This window comes from Berghia stephanieae, chromosome 13 (genome assembly GCF_034508935.2).
Source record: "Berghia stephanieae isolate SIO BIC M18660-M18661 chromosome 13, UCSD_Bste_1.3, whole genome shotgun sequence".
Classification (NCBI taxonomy): domain Eukaryota; kingdom Metazoa; phylum Mollusca; class Gastropoda; order Nudibranchia; family Aeolidiidae; genus Berghia; species Berghia stephanieae.
The window spans coordinates 4,457,338-4,484,271 of NC_088372.1; the positions used below are offsets into that span (position 1 = coordinate 4,457,338).

General features: G+C 35.5%; 1 protein-coding gene across 1 annotated transcript in view; it reads right to left on the bottom strand.

Annotated features, from left to right (window-relative positions):
- The window catches only part of LOC144958520 (mutS protein homolog 4-like), a 57,151-nt gene extending 30,425 nt beyond the window's left edge, over positions 1-26,726 (bottom strand). Inside the window, exons 1-10 of the mRNA XM_078890546.1 lie at positions 26,616-26,726; positions 19,905-19,998; positions 16,715-16,896; positions 13,758-13,906; positions 10,530-10,653; positions 8,325-8,391; positions 7,392-7,513; positions 3,323-3,466; positions 1,541-1,645; positions 374-540 (exon numbers count right to left, since the gene is read on the bottom strand). Coding sequence (XP_078746672.1) covers positions 374-540; positions 1,541-1,645; positions 3,323-3,466; positions 7,392-7,513; positions 8,325-8,391; positions 10,530-10,653; positions 13,758-13,906; positions 16,715-16,896; positions 19,905-19,998; positions 26,616-26,652 — 1,191 coding nt within the window. The 5' untranslated portion in view covers positions 26,653-26,726. The remainder of the gene's footprint in view (positions 1-373; positions 541-1,540; positions 1,646-3,322; positions 3,467-7,391; positions 7,514-8,324; positions 8,392-10,529; positions 10,654-13,757; positions 13,907-16,714; positions 16,897-19,904; positions 19,999-26,615) is intronic.
- Positions 26,727-26,934: the final 208 nt, after the last annotated feature.

Here is a 26,934-nt window from a genome sequence, read left to right on the forward strand (position 1 = left end):
GGCAGACTACATCCAACAAGGTCCCAATTTAAAGAAGAGGAAGAGTTCTGATTATTTTGACCATTTTCGACCACTAATTCTCCCCGACATATGTTTTAAGGCAATTGAACACACATTTAGGGGGCAGCGTGGCTCAGTGTACGGTCTTTGCTTCGTACCCAAAAGGTACCAAGTTCGGTTACCCACCTCATTGTGTAGCCGTGAGCAAGTTACCTCGCCTTATCTCGCTTTGCGGTGCTGCACTGCGGCTAATGCCTGGGTTATTCCAGTCTTCCCTTGGAATAGACCCTCAAGACAAATTTTCTCTTGGGGATGAATAAAGAAAATTTTATTTATTTATATATTTTCATAACCATGATAATACACGACATACCTGGCAATATATCTTCAGCAGCTTATTTTCACAGTAAGACAAGTTCTCCTTTAACGCAGCCACAAGTTGCAGAATGTGTTTAAGAAGAATGACACAGGTGATTTTACTTTCAGCCATACGAACAGATTCTTGCTTAGGGATTTGGATGCATATTGACACAACATGACCTGCAAGAAATTCAACAGTAATAGTTACAAGACAAACAAATATATTGACTATGTGGTCTTATGGTATGACACTCACTTTCGGATCGGAAGGTCCTGGGTTCGAGCCTCGCGCTCGGCGCATAGTTGAGTCCTTGGAAAAGGCTCTTTACTCATATTCTCTCACCGTACTCAGGTGTAAAATGAGTACCTGGCCGTTAACAGCGTTGTCTTTGTCCGAAAAATTGTAATATCACCTAGCAAGCAGCATGTCCCGTCCAGGGACCCCTTGTAAAGCGCTTTGAGCAAATTTAGTGGATATTGCGCTATATAAAGCTCAATTTTTTTTTATTTTCTAAAAGAAAATATAGAGACCTTTTGGAATTCCCTCCCTGTCTTTGAGATCAATTTCCTCAGTGGAAAAATCCAAGAAAAAATATATTTCAAAAGCATATATTGGATGGCAACTAATATATTCTTATTCTAGTTTTGTCCCAACTTCAAGGTTTTGATGGCGTGCAATCTGAAGCACTCTTACTGTTGTTTTCTTTTCCATTTTTCCATTGTATGATAAGCAAAGTAATAATAATAATAATAACAGCGTGTTTGTATTGCACCATATAGACTTGTACTGTTGATGTTTAAATTAATTATCACAATTTATCAAAAAATTTCCTTTTCCTTATTACTTTGCTAATCGTACAATGGAAAAATGGAAAAGAAAAAAAAATATTAGATGAAAAAAGCAAAACAATATCAATTGGATTCAATAGTCTGATGTCACGTCTAAACAAAGAAAATCTGTACTTTCTATTCTTCATGCTGGTTAGAACTTTTCATATGTCTTGTGATCAGAATGTGTAATGATCAGATTTATGTTTTTTTCCTCTGGATACGCTTTTATGCTCGTCGGAGAAATATTGAATAAGGGCGTCTGCCATTGTTCCGATAGTTTAGAGCCGGTTACTAAGTTACCATGCGTCATTACGAGGGAAGTGACGTTACAACTGTTGAAGCGTATTACCAATATCAGGAAATTTGCTGACAACGTTTTGAAGGTTATAGAAGATGTCCTCTTTTCCAGTTAGTTCTTTTACCACTTCTTGTCTCTGGCAGATTGTCTCTTCATCTATTGGAGAAAATAGTTTTAAAAATTAAACAATGTTGCTGAAAACTATATGTGACCCTTCGCCTCAAAACAGTATTAAGTCGGGATGGTTAAGGTGTTGAAAATTGAATTTACAGCCTAAAATATCAGAGTTGTGTTGAGTTTGTATGTTTTATTGAGGAGAATGGATACCATATTTTAGGGTGTTAATGCCAACAATTTATATTTTTGACCAGTTTAACATTTAATTCGACTTTTAAGCATCTGGTTCGTTCCGACATAATACCGTTTTGAAACGATGGGTCACATATAATGTTTGTTTTTGTTTTTTATGTTTTTAAGGGTTTTACGGCGCTTGCAACACATTTAGGTCATATCAGCCCAGTAAAAAGGAAGATAACCGGATTGTAAAAAAGTTCTAGAATGACAATTAAAGCACCCAAGAGAAAGTAAGACATAGGGTAACTGGGAATAAATAGGGAACAGATGTAGATTCCAAGAGCACACTATCAAAGTACTTAGTTTGAAATCACCTAAAAGTCTCATCCAGACACAAGCATAGGTCCCCACTAAGAGGAATACACTCAAATGTTTAAAATCATATACAATACATAAACAAAACATAATACAGTGCATAACAGAGAGATGATTTACAAGGAAAAAATATCATCTCCCAAAATTAACTATACATTTGACTGTTTCCCTCCCAGCCAGGGTATCCGGCCAGGGCCAGGACAAAACCAAGTAATCTCATTCCAAGACAAAGACAGAAATCATGTTGGAAAACATATAAAGGGGGATACATGACACAGTAAATACCTCCCTGCCCACTATGGGAGGTCAGGAACAATATAATGTAAAAGTTCATGTCGAGATAAAGTAAAGGTAAAATTCCAGTTATAATAAACCTATTGGTAAGAGAAAAATTATTTGTCTCTACGAATTTGGTGTTTAAAAAATGACTGATCACAATTTTAAGTAACCGCAAAGAGATAACTAAGATGGCTGTTAACAACATTGTCTCTGTCCGAAAAAATTGTAACATCGCTTAACAGGCATCATGTCCCCTCTTACATGTTTAATGTTGCTGTTGGCCAGGGACCCATTGTAAAGCGCTTTGAGCATGTTTAGTGGATATTGCGCTATATAAAAGCTCAAAAAAAGCTCAAAGATATTATGAATAATTTTTATCTAAATTATTTGTAGGTCAATGTCATCTTTCTCTTACCGTAATCATGAGTTAGGAACTTCAGACTTATGTTTTACTGACGTGAAATTAGTACATTACATTATTCAACATTGAGCAGAGTGTTTGGCAAATACTAATTTCATCCTCTTTGTTCTACTGCTAGTAAGTCAACCCTCCCTAAAGTCTTAAGTCTTCAACCAATCACAAGCAGTCGTATGTGATATACATTGTGTGTTTCAAAAGTAAGTAAGAACATAAATTGACTGTTTTACCTGTGAGCCCTGCATCACTAATGAATTCATGAGGACGGAGATTGTGACACAACTATGAGATGGTCTTTGTCAAAAGCTTCACCTGTGACTCAAGGGATGAGCTGACAGGTGTTCACATGAGAGCTGTCAAAACGACCAAGGATCAAGAATTTAAGGAACAAGTGAAAAAAAAACAATGAGAAATATCAAAAGCAAAACAAACAAAAATAGTTTGGAACCATTTTCCTTCAAACTCACCATTGAGTGGCTGTAAAATATTTGAACGCAAAAGTCGAGCCCCTCCGTGTGTTTTGGTGTAGTTGAGCACACCAAACAAGGTCTGTTGACTCATAGGATCCTTCAAATTTCTGATGAGTTCAAGGCTCTTGGCTGAGGCTGAGTCTGAACATTGATTTTTTTTAAAATGCAAGAGTCAGAATTTTAACAATGTTGTAAAAAAAAAAAAAACCACCTGCACTACGGCTCACAATTTTTTAAAAATTGAGCTTTATATAATAATAATAATAATAATAATAATAATAATAATAGATCTTTATTGTCCATAAATATGGCAATTTGTAATTTAGTTACACTTGTTATAATGTTAAACGATAACTGTAAGATTGAACAGATATTTCACTCCTACTTATTTTCTCTCTCTTTCTCTCTCTCTCTCTCTCTCTCTCTCTCTCTCTCTCTCTCTCTCTCTCTCTCTCTCTCTCTCTCTCTCTCTCTCTCTTCCTCTCTTTCTTTCACACGTGCGATATACACAACATAAACATATTCATTTCGTTTTCAATTTGTTACGATTGTGGCAATTCGACACCAAAAATTATCATCATTATCAATTGGTCAGTTAATCTTACATTAAATAAATTAATCAGTTAATCAGTCAACGAATCAATCCTTGGTTTTTCTGTACCATATGAAATATTCAAAATTTTTATTGGTGATGGAACGAACGTTGATTTATACTTGTTAGTTCTACATTTAATCTGACAAAACCTTCTCCCAGATGGTAAAAGACTAAATTCATGGTATAAAATAGGTTTTTTATTGTTGGTAATTGAGAATGCTTTCCTTTCTATTGCTTTTCCATGAATTCTTTTTACTCCATCAAGAGGATGGTTTACTATTTTTGATGCCTCTTTGATAGATTTTGAAATTTTTGATTTATCTTTAAGTCGGCATCCTCCAAACCATATGGTGCAGCCAAACGCAATTACACTTTTAATCAATGAGTCATAAACTCTTTACATAGTTTTCTTCCTTACTTGAAATGTTCTCAATTTCCTTAGGATGTATAATCTTTGGGCAACTTTCTTAGATATTATATTAATATGTTGAGAGAAATTGAGGGAACTATCAATGGTTATTCCTAAATATTTAAAATAGTCAACTATCTCAACATCATCTTTACCGATCGCCACACACTTTAAGTCGTTTTTATTTTTTACACCAAACACCTGTTCTTTCGTTTTTTCAACATTTAATTCAAGCTGATTTTGTTTACACCAATCGGTGAATATATTTATTTGTTTGAAATAATTCTCTTCGGTAACTTTATCTTTTAATAAGCCAAGAATAGCAGTATCATCTGCATATTTCACTATAAAACAATTTTCAAAGGTTATCCCTGGTCAACAGCAACATTTAACATGTAGGACGGGACATGCCGCCTGTTAGGCGATATTACAAATTTTTGGAAAACGACAACGCTGTTAACGGCCAGGTACTCATTTTACACCTGAGTACGGTGAGAGAATGTGAGTAAAGAGCCTATTCCAAGGACTCAACTATGCGCCGAGCACGAGGCTTGAACCCAGGACCTTCCGATCCGAAAGCGAGTGTCATACCACAAGACCACATAGCCCCAATTAAGGTACTGTTAGGGTTAGTTTTGGACGATTAGTTAGTTTGAAAGATCGTATTATTTAACCCTGAACCTCCTCCTGTATCTCAGTTTCAAAAATCTATAAATGAATAAAAAGAATAAATAATGAGTAAATAATACAAAAAAAACAGTTCCTTCAGAACCATAAGATTCATGGAACCAGAGTTTATCCCGGTTTCAACAGCACTAAACGAGCAGTGGCAATTGCTTGTTACCCTTTGGATAGGACACTAGTCTAATCGCAAAGTGCTTTCCACCAAGTCTAACAGATCCAGCTACCCAATCACTGTTTGGTGAACAGAGGGGTCAGGAAAATAAAATCCCAATCCCCTGTGGAGTTGATTAAATGTTAAACAGCATCTAATGTGGTTATTTTAAATATGTGACCCTTCGCCTCAAAACGGTATTAAGTCGGGTTGGTTAAGATGTTGGAAATTGAATTTATATCCAGAAATATCAGACTTGTGTTGAGTTTGTATGTTTTATTGAGGAGAATTGACACCATATTTTAGGGTGCTAATGCCAACAATTTATATTTTTGACCAGATTAACATTTAAATTCGGCTTTTAAGCATCTGGTTCATTCCAACATAATACCATTTTGAGACGATGGGTCACATATGACAGAATGCTTTCATTCATTTCAATAAAGAAAGGCAGTGTCTACGTACACGTTTACCTGGCACCTAGCCTCAGGATCTACGTACAAAGTAACTGGTTGCCACTACAATACAAGAAATGGATGGACATCAAATGTGCTTATTTTAAATATGACAGAATGCTTTCATTCATTTTGATAAAGAAAGGCAGTGTCTACGTACACGGTAACCGGACACCTAGCCTCAGGATCTACGTACACAGTAACTGGTTGCCACTACAATACAAGAAATGGATGGACCTCGATCTGTATATGTGTGTGTGTGTGTGTTATTTTTAAAATCAAACAATACAATTTAACCTATTAAATGTTACCGTGTACGTAGATCCTGAGGCTAGGTGCCCGGTTAGTAACGAAAAAAATGATACCAAAATATCTGCGATATTCCTCTTTATAACGAAGTTATGCATCTTTAATTGAACCCCTCTAAAACTTTTAGTAAAAGCGAAAGGCAATTTCCAGTCATAACTTTCTTATGGGCAAGTTGGGTCACAATTTGACTCCCACTGCTGCTGCTCACCAAACTGCCTAAAACTACAGTTACCGTGTACATAGACACTCCAATAAAGAAATATGACTATTAGTGAACAACCTTTGCTCAATTGATCTAAATCATATTTATATTTTATTTACGACCATTGTAATAAATGAGTGCTCAACTTTTTATCACAAAACGAGTATTTTATTGTTTAGGTCAAAATATAAATATGAATTTATTTAACAGTGCCAAAACAAGCAAGAAAAATTCCAAAAATTCAGCCTACGTCAAATAGGGTGTTTGAAAACTGTAACAAACTATTTACCCTTCAACAAGATGGAACAACCAACAAACATATTGATACATAAAAAATTGAGTGTGCTGTCTTCGATCAACCGGCAAAAAAATGCCATCTTTATATTCACTCTGTTTTCGTTCCATCTTTCTTGGACGAATAAAAAAAGGGACATAACTACAAAATATGACAACAAAATCAAAAAGTAGAATGAAGTCTCAGTCTCTCTCTCTCTCTCTCTCTCTCTCTCTCTCTCTCTCTCTCTCTCTCTCTCTCTCTCTCTCTCTCTCTCTCTCTCTCTCTCTCTCTCTCTCTCTCTCTCTCTCACTCTCTCTCTCTTTTTTAAAAAATTTTCTACATGGGGTAACCAGGGATTCTGAATTTCAATCCCTAGTTAAGCAGGCTGATATTTTTAAGGTGATTCTTGTCTTGTATTCATTTCTGCTTTGTCAAGCACTATTTCTTGCACACCTTGTCAGATTTTTATCTCACATTGGTGCCAGCTTTTCAAATTTCCACTTTGATACGTGCATTTTCCCTTTAGAGCTGAAAATACCACATCATCAGAATCAAACAAACCATATAAAACTCCATTATTTCGAGAGTGGTAGAGGCTGCCTGAAGCCTGGGATAGTGAAAATACAAACGAAACAATTAAAATGGAAAGGCTTCGGATGGGAACAATACATACAATGGACGTTTCGGGTACAAACCCTTTGTCAGCACAACGATGAACAAATTAATGTGGAAAACATATCAAATAAAATGCAATATAATTTGTATTTTCTGACAGACGATACAAGTTATATTGCATGTTATTTCATTTGTTTTCCACGTTAATTTGTTTATTGTCGTGCTGATGAAGGGTTTGAACCTGAAACGTCCATTGTCTGTATTGTTCCCATTCGAAGCCTCTCCATTTTGATTCTTTCGTTTATATTTTCAAAACTCCATTTCCCAACACAGACCACATCATTTGTCTTAACATGCACATTGTCTTACCAATCATAGTGGCCTGTTCACTGCCTTTAAAGACGACTTTAAGGGACTTTGGAGCAATAATAATGTTTTGAACAAACTCTACATACTTGATCAATGCCCCAGCAGTCGCGAGACAATAATATCTGAAAACAGACATGAATGGAAATGTAACTAAACATTCAGTAATTATATTTTTCCCTCATATTAATGACAAAAACAAAATGCTTCAGTAACCACAAGACCAGACTGCCTATTTGAAAATGTTAAAATTTGTCATTTTTAGTTTTAGGAGATGAATGAAAATAATTGTGAACAAACAATTTAAATTAGTTGAATTTTTTTTTTTTTTAAAGAGAATAATTGCACATTCAGGGGACAGTGTGGCTCACGGTACGAACTTTGCTTCGTACCCAAAAGGTACCGAGTTTGAGCACCCGTATCTGCGCTGTGTGGCCTTGAGCAAGTCTCTTTGCCCTAGCTCAATTTGTGGCGCTGCACTATGGCTGATGCCAGTGTTTTATTCCAGTCTTCCCTTGAAATAGACCTTAGAGACAAATTTTGCCTATGGGATGAATAAAGGGAATTTTATTATTTATTATTATATATATAGACAGAACGAAGTTGACACCACTCAGGTCTTTGTTATTGTTTTTTGCCATCCATGTTAACGAGTAATTCTCACTAAACTCTATTAACAAGACTATAAACGTTTAAGGTTACAGGTTACACATAGTTTTGTGTGTTGGTCTGTTATGTTTCCGGATAGCAATGTTGTGAGTTACAGCATCTATATATATATGGGTTTGAGTGAGTGAGAGAGTGATTTTACAAGCAACAAGAATTTATCTCTACTCTTCATCTAAATTAACTACTGAAAATAAAAAAAAACTACTAGAGTATCCAATTTTTAGTAGATAGAACTAAGGAACAAATGAAGAAAAAAATTATTAATACTTAGAGGAAACTTGTAGCTCAATTGCCTTGTATTCATCAGCACATAAATGTTTGACAAACTGAAGACCTGTGAAAATAGAGTATCAAATTGAATTGTTTTTTTAAAGAATAAAATACGATAAAATCTAATTAGTGAACACGTTATTGTATGAGCTGAACTAGACATTATCAAATACGATTACATCTATTTCTTCAGCTTATCACACACGAATGTAGTTAATACCACACTTGGTGATCTGTGGTTAGTATACGCCAGCCAGCCTAAGAGCTAATCAATTCACAATCAATGTCACATAATCAGTTCTTTTAACAATCTGTCACAGAGCAAAATTGGTTAATGTTACACATGTGTTTCTCAATCTGGATAATAAGTATCATAAAGTTAGCATTGTGTCCATTACAGTACAACAAAGACAATTAAAACTGAAAAGAATAATAATCAATTCAAATGAAATATAATGCAGAGATGCTGGTGACAGAAAGTCAAAATGAGAGAAAATTACTTGATGCATTGGTGTAGCAGCTTCTTATGGTTCTCACACTACTATGTTATGACAATCGACCCAATCAGCAAAGTCCGGTCCGCATTTGTGCACCGTCGCGAACTCGCCCGGTAGCATCGTCTGCCGTTTCGGGTTCTTGCCCACATCAGGTACATGTAGGACAGGTGGAAAGTTCCCACTGATGAAGTGCCTTTGCATTGGTGTGAAATATTAATCGCAAACAAAATAGTCTATAATGAAAAAAAAAAGGCAATGTCAATGGAAGTTACTGTAATAAAAACTTCTGCAGGTGACCAGATTGGACAGAGTTCATTGGACTTTTGGTAAATATCATTGAAAAAGTGGAATTTAGTTGCGGTTGGGCATCGTTCAGCGGATTTTATAGCCAGCGACATCGAGAAAGGGGAAGCCTAGGAAATCCAAAAATTGGGAGGAAAACCATGGAAAAGCTGAAAGCTTCAGCTAAAGCAAAGTTTTCTGCCAATTAGCAGCTCTATCATCAATAATAAAACTGCCTAACATAACTTTTAAAAAGTTCAAATTTTTGCTTTATATGACTTTTCAAGACAGCAAATTACAGGCACTATGACTCCTGGAATAATTAAATTCTCTTGATATCTGATGTTTTATGTTTTTAAGGGTTTTACAAGCACTTGCAACACATTTAGGTCATACCAGCGCCAGTAAAAAGGAAGAAAATTGGATAGTAAAAAGATTTTAGATTTACAATTAAAATGACTTGAGGAAAAAGTAAGACAGAGGGAAATGGTTCAAATAGGGAACAGATGTAAATTCCAAGAGCACACTATCAATGTACTTAGTTTGAGATTACCTAAATGTCTCACCCAGACACCAGCGCAAGATCCCACTAAGAGGAATACACTCAAATGCTTACATTGAACATTCAAAATAACAATACATAACAGAGAGATGATGTACAAGGAAAAAAAATATCATCTCCCAAAACAGTAACCATGCATTTGACTGTTTTCCCTCCCCGCCAAGTTCTAGGGCCAGGCCCAGGACAAAACCAAGTAATCTCATTCCAAGACAAAGACAGAAAGCAAATTGGAAAACAGATATAAGAGGAAAGAAGACAGCAAGTGCCACCCTGCCCACCCTGGTTCAGGGTAGCTACTATTGATGTTGGTGGTCTCTCTACATATTTGTTGCCATGAAGGAAATATTCTGTCATCGCAGTTTGGGCTGGGAAAATAAGTAGTCCTTCGAAATCAAAGTGACCATGGAATGGAATCTATCCTCGTTTTCTCTTGTTTTTCTTTTAATAATGCAACAGATACATTCTATATAATACTAATAATAATACTAATAATAATAATACTAAATAATAATAATAATAATAATAATAATAATAATATATAATATAATAATAATAATAATAATAATAATATAATATAATAATAATATAATAATAATAATAAATAATAATAATAATAATAATAATAATAATAATAATAATAATAATAATAATATATAATAATAAATAATAATAATAATAATAATAATAATAATAAATAATAATAATAATAATAATAATAATAATAATAATAATAATAATAATAATAATAATAATAATAATAAATAATAATAATAATAATAATAATAATAATAATAATAATATAATAATAATAATAATAATAATAATAATAATAATAATAATAATAATAATAATGTTATTTACCTTTGTTTTCATTGTAATATCTTCTTTGAACTGATGATAGAGTGACATGAGGAAACTGTTGCGAGATGTAGTTGAATAACTTATTGCTGGGATTGTTTTCACACATTGTATTAGGTAGAAGAACCTGCAAAGAAAAATAAGTAACTGATTAACATATAAAAAATAGCTCTTCTTTTCTTAAGTAACTAAATTGAGCTTAAATTGAGCTTTTATATAGCGCAATATCCACTAAACATGCTCAAAGCGCTTTACAAGGGGTTCCTGGCCAACAACAGCACTTAACATTTAGGACGGGACATGACGCCTGTTAGGCGATAATACAATTTTTCGGATAGAGACAACGCTGTTAACGGCCAGGTACTCATTTTACACCTGAGTACGGGGAGAAAATGTGAGTAAAGAGCCTTTTCCAAGGACTCAACTATGCGCCGAGCGAGGCTCGAACCCAGGACCTTTCGATCTTGTTATATTACACGGTCTATTAAGAAAAATAATTCGTCAGATGATTCTGTTCGTCTCAAAATAGAATTAAGTTATAAAAAGTTAACAAAATTTAGTTTAAGCTCAATTTATAGCATTTGTTTTAACAAAAAGGATTTCAATGTCAAAAAATAGGTTTTGTTTTCGTCTTAAACTGAGAAGAGGATTAAAATTATAATTTTACTGTCTATGTAGTATATCTAAAAATAAAAATTCATATCGCCTTCCAGGTAGTTAGTAGTGCATCCTAAAAGGTATCAATATTGCCCAGAAGCTTGTTACCAGTAAATTAGTTGTTCCCAGTGTTATGGTCTAAGAGAGATAACTAATATGTGACCCATCGTCTCAAAACGGTATTATGTTGGAACGAGCCATATGCTTAAAAGCCGAATTTAATGTTAAACTGGTCAAAAATATAAATCGTTGGCATGAGCACCCTAAAATATGGTATCCATTCTCCTCAATAAAACAAACAAATTCAACACAAGTCTGATATTTCTGGCTATAAATTCAATTTTCAACATCTTAACCATCCCGACTTAATACCGTTTTGAGGCGAAGGGTCGGATATATTCTCTCCTCCCTAAAACCTCTGATCAAGTGTCCTTGAGTGTGAACCTGGGTTGAGTTAATTTTGAATGCGGCGGGAGTTTGAGTCTTGTGTTGGTAGAGAGTTGATATGTATTTTAATGAAGGACGCCGTGTCACTTGTTTTTGTTTTTAAGGGTTTTACGGCGCTTGCAACACATTAACTCACTCAATGCTAGAGATTTTTGCTACTTTTCAAAATTTAAAAAAATATATTAAAAATGAGCATGTACTTATATAGTTTTATTCAGCTACCATTAACATGTAAAAACTAAAAACATTAGCTTTGATACTACGCGTATAATTTGTCAGAAAAATGTAATAAATAGGCATGGGGTACAAGTAACCCCAGGTATACTACGGATATAGTCAGTGTTAGGGTTGAGTGAGTTAAGGTCATATCAGCGCCAGTAAAAAGGAATAAAATGGGAAAATAAAAAGTTCTAGATTTACAATTAAAGCACCCAATAAAAGAGAAGACAAAAGGGGAATTGGTTCAAATAGGAAACATGTAGATTCCAAGAGAACACTATCAAAGTACTTAGTTTGAGATCACCTAAAAGTCTCATCCAGACACAAGTACAGTTTTCTGCTAAGAGGAATACACTCAAATGTTTACAAATCATATATAATATATATATACAAAACATAATACGGTGCATAACAGAGAGATGATTTACAAGGAAAAAAAATATCATCTCCCAAAACTAACTATACATTTGACTGTTTCCTCTCAGTCAGGGTATCCGGCCAGGGTCAGGACAAAACCAAGTAATCTCATTCCAAGACAAAGACAGAAAGCAAGTTGGAAAATATACAGGCCATGTCAGTGACCCATTGTTAATATTGAAATGTCATCTAATTATATTTGGCAGTTTGAGAGTATGCAATCTAGCTTCTGTCAGAAATTAAGGAGCGGGCACCAGTGTAAGATAAAGATCTGAACAAGTGTGTATGAAAGGTGCCAGACAATGCAAGAAAGAAAAATACAAGAAAAAAAAAACATCCCAAAAACTCAGTCGATCTCGACTCGGGATCGAACCTCATGTCACGTTACTGTAGAATGAGCTTAAGTCTCAATGGTAAATTAGCTTTAGGCAACCATGAGTTGTTATTTTTCAAACCTGCTGCTATGCCATCTTGTGATGACAACGCCTCTCAGTCATCATATGAATACTACTCACCATGATTATATAAATCCATGGCAGACAAAAAACGTCACTTGCTATTCTTCACACAATGCAGGGTTGATTGTGTGAAATACGTTCAGGGCCCGGAAGATAGCAAGGCATAGTACAGGCTAGCGTACTGTGTAAGTCTGTAAACGGGTGACCAAATCATAGTATAGAGAAGGCAAATCTGTTACTATATGTCCCAATAAAATATAACACAGAGAAGGCCAAAAATTGTGTTATACAGGCCCGTTCAGAATAAAACAAATATAACACAGGAGACCAAACAAAGTGTTATAATATATCAAAAGCTGGTCAGTCGATGACGAAGTAAAAAGAGCGTGCCCGTTAACAATTGAGTCGGTCAATTCTCTATCCAGATCCAAAAGGATAGTGCTCAGTCTTGTACGTAAAACAAATGTGAGAAGCACGGTTGTTCTCAATATGTGTTGTGTCATGATCGGTATTGAGTGAAGTAGTGTCCACACTACACATCTTCACGAAAAATCAGAACACTGTTTCAAGATTACAGAGGAGCAAACCGGAGACAACAACAATACAAGATTTGTTTATGTGTATTGTATTGTCTTATATGTTACTGAATAGGTACGTTTTGGTTGTCAAACCTTTCATTTTAATTTTGACATATTCTTTATCTTTTAAGATAAAGTTATAATTCAATTTAATCAGCAGACTTGTTTAATAATTTAAATCTATACTTTTGTGGGGCCTTTTGGTAAAATCATTAGTTGAAAATATCTTTATATCTTAATGTCATAAAACCAGTGACACCTCAGATAACGGGTAATCAGAAGGTCTGAGGTTCGATCCCCAGTCGAGGTAGACTGATTTTTTGGGATGGTCTTTCTTCTTGTATTTTTATTTCTTGCTTTGTCTGGCACCTTTCATACACACTTATTCAGATCTTTATCTGTCACTGTATTCCTTATTCAGAAATATGTATGCTTCCCAAATACTTCAAGATTACCTCTAAAGGATTCAGAGTTTGCAATTTGGAGAGGGTTTTAGCGTAGGTCTGGCCATCAGAGAACTGTGAGAGGGTCAAGACAGGTTGTCTTAGATCAAAGCTTGTAATGCCAATCTCTCCACGTGCATGACCTCTGCCCTCAACCAATGCTGTGGATAAGATATTGGAAAAATCTTTAAAACTTCTCGTATATTTATAGGCCCTTGCCAAACAAACCATTTACAGTAACAACAATGTTTTATAAAGGAACAAATAAATATGACCTATCGTCTTGTAAAGGTGTTATGTCAGAGTGACCCCAATGGCTGAAAGAGATTATAAAGTTGCCATGACCAGAAATACAAACTATTTGGGTTTATCATCATAAGAATTTATATTTATTCCCCTCAGTAGAACAGTCCCATTTTCAAACTATGAACTCAATTTTTTGCAACTAAACTACCCAGACATAACACCAGCAGAGCTGCCAACCCCACCAACTGAAGAAAAGGCGTAATTTTGAAGGAAAAAATGTGTAATTTTGAAGAAAAAGGTATAATTGTGCAAATAAAGGCTTTATTCATAAACATATAAGACCACAATCATCAGTAATGGCTATTGGAAGATTCCTCTCAAAATAAAATTTGGTTAAAGGTTACTTCTGCCCAAATAAAGCTTCTGGTTGAGGTTTCTGAAAACAAGATAAACTGGAGGTGGATGATGAAATTGCAGATTTCTTTCATTTTCAGCGAAACGAGATTCCGGATGAAAAAAAAATGGCTTACATCACCCCACACGTCCCTGATGACGACAAAAAGGGCATAATGAGGAAACCAAGGCATAAACACATAATTTGATGAAAAAAGCGTAATAATATGCCTTTTTGGCGTATAGTTGGCACCTCTGAACCAGCTAAATGGATAAATAAAAATAATTTAAAATAAATAAATAAAATAAGATGAAATAAAAATGGAAACTAGACATCACAAGTTTCTATACTATCTCTATAACCCAACCTAGTTCCTCCGTGAATTGTTGTTGTTATAACCGACAAGCCAATTATTGTACGCGTACCCTGTTAATCAATCAACATACAGTTCTTACACCTTTGAAAATTACCTCAGTTATCATATAAAAATTAGTCAAATGGACATTTCAATGGTTATATTTTTACTCAAAACAATTTTTAAAACTATTATTTTGCCCTGTCATCGACCGACAACCGACAGTCAATTATAGTACAAGTAGGTACAATGTCGAAATTATTTCAACATCAATACCTACTAACGACTAGGCATGTAAAATGTATTTCTGCCATCTATCAGGATTTTAAGTGATGTACATATATTCATATATTTGGACTGAAAATAAATTTCGATAAGACTGTGTACATTAGGGTGAATCCAAAACATGACAGTGAAATTAGGACAGATGAACATATAATTGAAGAGGTAACAGAGTTCTCCTACCTCGGATCCAAAATAACAGATGACGGAAATGCAGAACACGATATCAAGCAGAGAATTCAAAAGGCAAACCAGGCTTTCGGCATGCTGAAAAACTTTTGGAAATCAAAGCAAATAATGAGAAAGACAAAGCTGAAAATATACAAGAGCAATGTTTTAAGTGTACTGCTTTATGGAAGTGAAAGCTGGAAAATGACATCCTCCTTAATACAGAGCCTTTCAGAACAAGTGTTTAAAAAGAATTTTTAATTTATTTTGGCCTACAAAAATAAAAACAGTGGATCTCTTAAAGAAAGCTGACTGCACTAGCATTGAAAGCCAAATAAAAAGAAGAAGATGGCGTTGGCTGGGTCATGTGGCCAGAATGGAAAAAGGGTCACTTCCAAGACTGCCTTGTACTGGACAGCAGATGGGAAGAGAAAGCGGGGAAGACCCAAAGAAACCTGGCGAAGGACCATGGAGAAAGAATTAAAGGAAGCAGGCCTGTCCTGGAATACAGCCACCGCAAAAGCAGTCGATCGCAAAAAATGGAGATGTCTGGTGGATGCCCTATGTGCCCCAAGGCCCGAAGAGGATTAAGTAAGTAGTAGTACATATATTCATTTTTTTTTTGGTATAATTATTGACTGAAGAAAGGTTTTGAGCCTTAAACTTTCTGTGTTAGGTATTTGGTTCCTTCTTGAGGCTGTTAAATTCATTTTTGTACAGTACTTTTTGCAGTCCAGAAAAGTGAGTGAAGCAGGCACTTATGTTGATAATAACAGAAAATGAAGTGAGTAGAAAAGTGCCAGAAGAAGGAATAAAAATTCTGAGGAGATACGACCTTACTGATACGACGACAACCGGTAGGGTCATGGGTTCAAGCCCCCATCGCCGCAAAATTTTTATTCTCAAGTCTTCTGGCACTTTTCTACTCACTTCATTTTCTGTTGTTACAGTCCACAGTATTCACTTTAATAATGCAAAGTTGAGTCCTTGGAAACTCTTAAATCTTTACTCACTTTCTCTTATTGCATTCAGGTGTATAATGAGAACATGGCCAGTAACAGCATCATCTCTGTCCAAAAAAAACAAACTGCGATAAGCTTATAACAGGCGTATTATCTCATCCTACATGTTAAATGTTGCTGTTGGCTGGTGGCTCCCTGTAAAGCGCTTTGAGCATATTTAGTGGATATTGCTCCATATAAATGCTCAATTTTCAATGTTAATAATGAGGCTAAAGTGATTTAATTGAACAAACTTAAAAAGAAGTAAACATTTTAGCAAATCACTTTAAATACAATTTTGCAATGTTAAATGGCTCCCGCATTTGAAAAAAAATTCATTATCCTTCTTGATTTATTAAGAATGAGCTTTCAAATACCTGTTTTGCTTTGGTTTTTTTTGTTTTTTTACTTTTTGGGGTTTTTTTTTACAAATAAAGAGAAACCATAAATATATGATTTTCTCTTGTTTTTGAAATAAGCATTCACAAGAAGAAAAAAAACTGATAGTTTTAATTACAATTACCGACTATTGTGGAGGACTCAGCTTCATAGGAGACAGCACTGGATGCTGTAAATGGTGTAGTGGTGGCTGTGTTTTGTCCACGAGGAGTCTTTATAGTGCTTGAGCTTGTACTCAATGGGGTTTGACGGGGCCTGACTCGTGATCCGGTGAAGGACTTTGGGGTGTAAAGAACTGACTTATTTCTATTTTGTTTGATATAAAGAAGTATGAAACAATTAAAGTAGGATGAATTTTAATGCATCGATGTTGAAACTCATCATAATCATAATCAATTTTTTATATCGGAATAATGAATAAAGTACTAATCAGGCTGTCCCGTCCAACGTACCAACCTCACTTGCTCTTACCGACTGGTCCAATAATATCACATACATCACACTGCCACAAGTCAACAGGACATCAAAGTGCACACGAAAACGAATACTGATAACAAGTCCATAATAACCAACAGCAAATCCTCACGTCTCCATCAATTCTGCCAGTCTCCTCTCCTTGACGACACAATTCCCTCCACTGCTTCCCATTCATCTTTCGCGTCATCCAGAATCACACCGACCTCCTTCCTATCATTTACTTAACACAGCAGTGTGGCTATGTGGTCTTGTGGTATGACACTCGCTTTCAGATTGGAAGGTCCTGGGTTCGAGCCTCGAGCTCGGCGCATAATTGAGTCCTTGGAAAAGGCTCTTTACTCATTTTCTCTCACCGTACTCCGGTGTAAAATGAGTACCTGGTCGTTAACAGCATTGTCTTTTCTCCGAAAAATTGTAATATCGCCTAACAGGCGTGCTGCAAGTTAAATGTGCTGTTGACCAGGGACCCCATGTAAAGCGCTTGAGCACATTTAGTGCATATTGCGCTATACAAAGCTCAACACAGCAACAAAAATAAAGCCACAACCACACTCGGCTTCATAGAAGACAGCACTGGATGCTTTAAATGGTGTAGCGGTGGTTGTATTTTGTCCACGAGGAGTCTTTATAGTGCTTGAACTCAATGGAGTTTGACGCGGCCTGACTCGTGATCTGGTGAAGGACTTTGGGGTGTAAAGAACTGACTTATTTCTATTTTGTTTGATATAAAGAAGTATGAATCAATTAAAGTAGGATGAATTTACAGCATTGATGTTGAAACTCATAATCAATTTTTTTAAAATTGGAAATAATGAATAATGGGGGCAGTGTGGTTCAGTGGTACGGTCTTTGCTTCGTACCTGAAAGGTACTGAGTTCGATCACCTGCTGCTGCGCTTTGTGGCCTTGAGTAAGTCACCTCACCCTAGTTCAATTTACGGTGCTGCACTGCTGCTGACACCTGGGTTATTCCAGTCTTCCCTTAGACTAATGGAACAGACCCCAGAGAAATGTTTCCCTATTGGTTGAATAAAGGAAATTTTAATTTAATTTTTTTATTTTTATGAAAAATGGAAGCAATATTTAATTTTGGAATATAAGATTTCAATTTCAGTCATAAACTACAACAAAAATGAGTTGTTGCATCAACGCCAAACTAGTATCTGAATCATACGTCACATAAGTATAAGACAAAAATATACTCAATTGTTATGTATTGTAATCTGGTCATTTATCTTAAACTATCTCACAGTAAAAATTAAAACAGCCGCAATGAGTTACTGAAACTTTTGTAACTTTGATATTTTTTCAAATATGGCCTCACTGCCTAGATCAGAGTTTTGTCATAAACTACAACAAAAATGTGTTGTTGCATCAGCGCCAAATCAGTATCTGAATCATACGTCACATAAGTTATATAAGACAAAAATATACTCAATTGTTATGTATTGTAATCTGGTCATTTATCTTAAACTATCTCACAGTAAAAATTAAAACAGCTACAAAGAGTTACTGAAAATTTTGTAAATTTGATATTTTTTCAAATAATATGGGCTCACCACCTAAGTCAGAGCAAGCCTGACATTATAAATGAATTAATAGCCAAAATGATAAAAATTATGAAAGTTTTCTTGAATTTTTATGTATTATAATAAGAATAAACGTCATGAATTTTTCTCAATTTAAAAAAAAAATGAAAATTTATCTCCTGTTTCATAATTCTGATGCAAAATTTAAACTTCAGATCTTGGTTCACAGAACGAAAAGCCAGGTTGAGACAGTTGTTCATTGTTGTGAATAGATTTTTATATCTCGTTCACAGTAGAATATAAAAGAAATAACCTGAGTGGGTAGGTTGAAAATAAATCCTAATTCGCAAATACTGTAGGAACGTATTTATTGTTGTGTTTCAATGTGTTCCAGTTTGTTGTTGTTTGGTTTTAAGTTGTTGTTGTGAATTGTTCTCATGCTGGGTAACCTTGGGTGTCATGGTGAGTTCCATTCACTGTTGTCTGTTGTTTCTTCCAGTGAGTTTGTGACGTCACAATGGGTATAAAAACGGGGTTGCTTTCATTTCCGAAGCTCGTTTTACTACGAAACGGATAATGGACATTTGATTGAAATTAGTCAAGTGTTGACTCTGTTTTTCTTACCGGACGAACATAACCGGACTAATCGCGTAACTACCCACTACAGGTGGCGACTACCCACTCATGTGGAGATACATGCCTTGTGCATATTATTTATTTATTTCATTTCTCATCGTGAATGAGATGTAAAAATCTATTCACGACAATACATTAAGTACCTATGGAGGGTTCCATTCTAAAACAGGACATACGCCAAATTTCATCTTTTTTTTGAGTAGGTCACCCTTAAAATGTAGCTGATTTATTAGCATTTCAACAGTATAAACAATTTTCTCAAAAACGGCATCCACCTCGTTTTATTTGAGGGAGAAGATGTTTGTTTTTTTTCAAACACGGCATATAGACCAAGCGACTTTTTTTTCTGCAAAATGACATGTATCCACTCAACAGATCAGAATGGAGCATTGCAATTAGTAACTGTCCCATCAAGTCGTTGGTCACATTGCAAAATGGGCTCAAAATGATCTACATAATAAAAAGTTTTCAGTTTCCAAAAGTTCTAGCAAGCATGAAGAATGAAAAATACAGATTTTCTTTGTTTACAACCAAGCTACTGGTTGTTGGACGGACGTGACATCAGACTATTGAATCCTATTGGTGATGAGATTGCCAGAGGAGTTTACTGAGTTTTTTTAAAAACTGAAACTTTCACTAGTTTGTAGGTTGATCAATGAAACTGGTGACTTACACAGATATCCTGGATGAAAAGCCCACAGAACTTGATTCATTTGGTTTAGTAGTATTTTCAATATCAGTCGGTGTCTCCAATAATCCTAAAAAGGCTGAAAAAAAAATATCGTTACACATTTACACTTTAAAAACAAAAACATCATTACTTGTAGCTAGATTTGCAAAATATGTTTGATAAATAACAATGTGAAATTGAATGTAAGCTTCAATTTAATAAACGAAAACATAATGTGGACATTTCCGGTTTCCCCTTTATCAACAAAACAAGATGAATGAAACACTACAGACAAATGAGATAATGTGATCACATTATCTCATTCGTCTGCAGCGTTACATTCATCTTAGCCCTTTACAAATACACGACAAATACTCACACATATTTTTTTTTTTAAACTTTGAAGTTATAGAAGGTGCTCCCTTAAAAAACATGTTCATTCATTAATATTTAAAAACAACTTCACTGCCAGATTCCCTCAGCTCTTGTTGGAGAGAATTCAAAGTTCATAGACCAAATCAAGAGGATGCTCTCTCCTCAAATTTTGTATTTGTTTTTGGTAAAAGAAGCTGAGAGAAATGTGCGGCTACGTGGTCTTGTGGTATGACACTCACTTTTGGATCGGAAGGGTTCAAGCCACGCATGTCGCATAGTTTGAATCCTTGGAAAAATGCTCTTTACTCACATTCTCTCACCGTACTAAGGCATAAAATGAGTAGTACCTGGCCTTTAACAGCATTGTCTCTGTCGGGAAAATTGTACTATCACCTAACAGGTGTCATGTCTCATTCTACATGTTACATGTTGCTGTTGGTGATGGTCCCTTTGTAAAGCGCTTTGGGCATGTTTAGTGGATTTTGCACTATATAAAAAAAAGCTCAAGAGAGAAATCAAACGATGATCTGAACATTCTTGGCTGTCCATAACTATGGAGTAACTCAGACAAATGGGATGGGGTGATCCCAGGCAGCGATAAACAAGGAATGCATGGAATTTCATTCTATTAGCCACTAGTCAATGCAGCTCTTTCCAAAAGGATGACGGTACTTACTTACTTTTTCCCGTTTTTCAAAAATCAGTCTAGCTAAACTTATGTACATCGTGCTCATTCTCCTCAATAAAGCTTAAAATTGTGGTTCAAATCTCATACTTTTGGATATAAATTTAATTTTCAACATCTAAATCATACCAACAAAGTGATCATTTTGAGATGGTGGGCCAAAATCATTTGTCAGTTGCTCCATCTTAACCTTTACCACCACTCATGTGTCTTTTAGCAATGCTCAATGACTGTGTTTTTGAATAAGTTGCTCTTAAATTTTCATACATTTTGTATTTTATAAGAATATTTTGACAACCCTATGATGATATTTACTAGCTTGGCTTACTGTGTGGTAATTTGGACCTGGTAACTTACAAAGAGAAATGTGGTGGTGGTAGGGATGAATATGTGGTGATGGTGGTTGTAGTAGAAGTGGTAGGGATGAAAATGTGGTGATGGTGGTTGTAGTAGTAGTGGTAGGGATGAATATGTGGTGATGGTGGTTGTAGTAGTAGTGGTAGGGATGAATATGTGGTGGTGGTGGTCGCAGTGGTGGTGGTAGGGATGAATATGTGGTGGTGGTGGTTGTAGTAGTAGTGGTAGGGATGAATATGTGGTGATGGTGGTTGTAGTAGTAGTGGTAAGGATGAATATGTGGTGGTGGTGGTTGTAGTAGTAGTGGTAGGGATGAATATGTGGTGGTGGTGGTTGTAGTAGTAGTGGTAGGGATGAATATGTGGTGGTGGTGGTTGTAGTAGTAGTGGTAGGGATGAATATGTGGTGGTGGTGGTTGTAGTAGTAGTGGCAGGGATGAATATGTGGTGGTGGTGGAGGCAGTGGTGGTGGTAGGGATGAATATGTGGTGGTGGTGGTTGTAGTAGTAGTGGTAGGGATGAATATGTGGTGGTGGTGGTTGTAGTAGTAGTAGTAGGGATGAATATGTGGTGGTGGTGGTTGTAGTAGTAGTGGTAGGGATGAATATGTGGTGGTGGTGGTTGTAGTAGTAGTGGTAGGGATGAATATGTGGTGGTGATGGTTGTAGTAGTAGTGGTAGGGATGAATATGTGGTGGTGGTGGTTGTAGTAGTAGTGGTAGGGATGAATATGTGGTGGTGGTGGTTGTAGTAGTAGTGGTAGGGACGAATATGTGGTGGTGGTGGTTGTAGTAGTAGTGGTAGGGATGGATATGTGGTGGTGGTGGTTGTAGTAGTAGTGGTAGGGATGAATATGTGGTGGTGGTGGTTGTAGTAGTAGTGGTAGGGGTGAATATGTGGTGGTGGTGGTGGTTGTAGTAGTGGTAGGGATGAATATGTAGTGGTGGTGGTAGGGATAATGATATGGTGGTGGTGGTTGGAGTAGAGGTAGGGATGATGATGAATTGGTGGTGGTTGTAGTAGTGGTGGTTGGGGTGATGATGTAATGGTGGGGGATGTAGTGGTGTTGTTATAGATGATGATTTGGTGGTTATAGTAGGGGTGGTAGGAATGATTATGTGGTTGTGATGGTGGTTGTAGTAGTAGTGGTAGGAGTGATGATGTGATGGTGGATGTTGTATTTTGTAATGTGGTCGTGTGGTGGTTGTAGTAGTGGCTGGAACGATGATGTGCTGGTGGTAGTTATTGTAGTGGCGGTGGTAGGGATAATGAGGTGGTGGAGGTGGTTGTAGTTGTGTTGGTAGGAGTGATGATGTGAAGATGGTGGTTGTAGTAGTGGTGGTAGGGATGTGGTGGTGGTTGTAGCTCTGATAAGGATGATGTGCTGGTGGTTGTAGTTGTGGTGGTAGGGATGATGATCTGGTGGTGGTGGTTGCACTAGTGGTGACAGGCATGATGATGTGGTGGTGGTGGTTGTAGTGATGGTTGGTGGTAGGGATGAATATGTGGTGTTGGTGGTTGTAGTATTGGTGATAGGCATCATGATGTTGTGGTAGTGGTTGCAGTTACGGTAGGGGTGATGATATGGTGGTAGTGGTTGTAGTACGAGTGGTAGAAACAATGGTGTGTTAGTAGTGGTTACGATTATAGTTGTGATGGTGGTGGTAGTTGTAGTGGTAGTGGTTGGAATGAGGATGTGCTGGTGGTGATTGCTGGCTGGAATGGTAGTATGAACGATGATGTGCTGGTGGTGGTTGAAGTGGTGGTAGGAACGATGATGTGCTGGTGGTGGTTGAAGTGGTGGTAGGGGTGATGATGTGGTGGTGGTGATTGTATTAGTAGTGGTAAGAATGATGATGTAGTGGTTGTTTAGAATAAATATATAAATTATAAATTAATCCTGAACAAATGACATAAAAAATAAAGAAATAAAATATCAATTATATATAATTGTATAAAGCATCTCCTAAGTGAAAGTGATTTTTTTAAAAACTAAAAGGGAAATTCCACGAAAATGTCAACCGAGGGGGTGTTTTACAAATTCTTAAGAACATGTTACAATTTGGTACCAATTTGTTGGAAAATCATTCAGGATTATGAATATAAGGATATTTCGTGCATATTTGTGGTACAGGATGCTTATTGTAGTTTTATGTAAGGGTATCCCCAATTTGAAGAACGAAAAGAATATTTTCTCAATATTATAAATCTTGCAACTTCTACAAAATTATAGCCACCTTTGCTTTTGTCTATTGATATTAAAACAATTATAAGTATCAGAAACCTATATAAACATTCAAATTTACGATTTTAATGAAATGTTGTCCTCATCGGTCGTTTTAATGACCTTGGGAAATTGTATGTCAGTCCATTACCATTAAAACAGTATTTTTTCATCTACGAAAGATGTGATTGTTGTACAGACTCACTATTTCAGATTTTCTGTTCTTACATGAATGGCTTTAGCACTGTAAGATAATTTTCCAAGAAATTTATCATTTAAGGTACTTTTGTTGGGTAACGGACTGACATTTTTTAGGGTAACGGACTGACAGTAACAGACTGACTAATTCTATTTTAATTCAAAGACAATATATAAAAGTTGTTTTTTAAGTCTCAAGAGTAATGTCCACTCCAATGTGTTTCAACTGATCAGGCAGCCATTTTATAAACATTTGGATCATAAAATTTCAAATACTGGTCTTCAACATCAAGCCTGCTATTTTTCAATAGGTAAGTTGAATCTTTTAAAGCTTGTGAATCTTTTGATCACTTGAAGATTTTTGCTATGTTTGAATTGAGGGGAAAACACTGTTTATTGTTCTATGATATTCTTATGACAATGGAGTCAGTAGTAGTCTTCTGTTAAAGGAGCAAGAAGCCATGGGAGAAAAAAAAAAAGGAATCAAACATTTAAATTAATGTGGAAAACTTTCGAGTCACTGAGGCTTTAAAGGTCAGCAAGCTGTTTAGCTGTGTATAATGTCAATATTTTAGTTGTTACAAAGTACTGTGATACAAGTTAGAAATGAGTTTTATCTTCTTAGTTTTGCTGTATTATTTTTAAGAAAACAAGATTTGCTTTTTATTCCGATTTGACTTTCATAGCTTATGATGTAATTTCGCTCAATTTTCTTTATTCACAGGTTCAAGATGCCTACTCTATCCATGGTTCAAATTATCAAGAAAGACTGAAAACTGATGGGCATTACGACATTGTTTAGGAAAAAGATAGGCAACAAAAGCAGGAGTCTCAAAGAAAACTTGAAAGTGATTGTAAAGGACGCTTAAAAGAAATAACGGGATTTTTCAAGCAAAATGGAAAAAAAAGAGAAAAGCTGATCAATCTACAACTCCAAAAGAAAGTAAACCAAGCACACCTAATCTACATCTGCCTCACATTTCAGCACAGGAAAGTAAACTACTGAATTCAACTTTTGAGTCTACAATCCTCCCAAAAAAATTTTTAAAAATTAAACTATTCCTGTACTGCTAAGGGCATCCACCAACCAATGGTTTTTGAAATATTTTAATCATGGAAATGGGCATTCAATATGAAATAAAATAATTTGATCGAAAATTTCTATTTGGACAAGAAGTACTCTTGGCGAGCACCAAGGGAAAAGATTTCATAATTGTGAGAGATGAAAAAAAAAGAAAAGACAAAAATTCAAAAAAGTTTCCTGTAAAAAACCCTGAAAACCTCTTGGTCGATTGTTAGTGAATTTCATCCAGGAATCAAAATTGGCTTAAGTTTATTTTGCTCCCTCAGAACCTTAGAATGTACTTCTAAGAGAAATCCCACAATCTGCATAGGAAAATTGTAACAATCAAGGATAAAATGGTCCAAATGAAATTTTTGAAGATCTTTCTCAGATCTTACAACTGGCTTTCTGGTCAAAAGCAGATGAGGAAGAGATTGACTGCCAATACATTTTCTATCGCCCAGTTTGCCTTGACGGGCATGGCCTATTGACAATTCCAAAACTTGAGGAATCAAGATGAAATACAGAATAAAAATTAAGCTTCAAAAATAAGTACCAAAAGAATGTTAAACCTTCCCCAGTTTTAAAGTCCTTTCATATCTACATTTAAAAAAAATTATAATTTAATTTCATAGTTGAAATAAAGTTCCCGTTTGACTTTGACAGAATAGATTTCAACTCTACGAATCATTATTTCATTATTTAATTTAAAAAAAAGCAAAGTTGGGATTGAGTTAATCAGATGTCACCCATCGAGTTACTCGTCATGCCCAATGTAGCTTGACATCCATATAAGGAAGAGTAATGGTTTGATCAATCACACTGGGTATTCAGTATTGCTCATAATTACAAAATGTGTGCTTTGCTCTGGATTTTATGTAGTAACCGTTATTCTGAGTAATAAAATTCAGAGGTGTCAGTCCGTTACCATCCATTTGTCAGTCCGTTACCGACACTTTTTCTAAGACTGCAGATTCAAATTTTGGACAATCTTTTAAATATTGCTAGTGGGTTGTAGAACAACATCTCGTGGTTACTATAAAATAACTTATTTGGTACTGGAAGGTTTAACTTCAGAAAGTTTGATCCATCTACATATAAAATTGAAAAAGATGGATTTTCTGATGTCAGTCCGTTACCAACATTATAATGTCAAAAAAATTCAAGTTGATAAAGATTCATCTTAATCCTTTTGATATATGATAAGGGCGGACATGATACATGTCCATGGGAAATATTAGCTCCATACAATAAATACATTCTGTTTCAGAGCACGAAATGTATGCATTTTTTGTCTGATTTGTCAGTCCGTTACCCGTGGAATTTCCCAAAAGTGCATTTTTAAAGCCTTCTATGTAGAATTAATTAAAAACTAATTTCGTATAAATATAGAGTCTATCTTATAAAATAAGTTTTCAATAATATAACGGGTGTTTAAAAATAACAGATCACGCTACAGATTCGAGTTATAAAGTTTAAGTCAAGGCCTGATGCCGAAGATATTATCATTATAATTGATAATGATAAGAAAAGTCGGCTCTCCCACTTCGTTCGAGCGCAATTACTGGTTTACTTTAGCATCGTTATAATGTAGAAGTTTGAGAGTGTTTCCATTACAAATAATGAGCCCATAACAATTTGAGTTATCAAAAAACCTACAAATAAGTACACGTTGGTCAACGTTGGAAGTCGACAAACCAAGTTTCCATTTTCCATGTCATACAACTCAACTTCAGACCAAAAATGAAAGTCTTAGCAGAAAAATATTCTTTACTGAATAAAATCGCCCTATCTTTGCTACTTTTGACACTTACAATATTTTGGAGATAGTCTAGATTGTTTGGCACTCATGTTCGATTACAATCATAATATTATTTCGAAGGATGTCTCCGCCGAAAAATGCAACAAAACAGGATCTCCTTTTTCTCTCTCCAAATTTCTGCTTCTTCCGAAAGTGATGGGTACTAACCGATTTCGATATTCGATACCTGGTAATGAATATATTTTAGAATCAGCTGCATTGTGAAAACCCTTTCTAAGACTTACTTAGAGATACTTAGAGATGATTTCCAGCACAGATTCTCAATGATCCTCTGCGCTGGACTCAAGTGTCATCTTTGTTTCTTCCGGTTG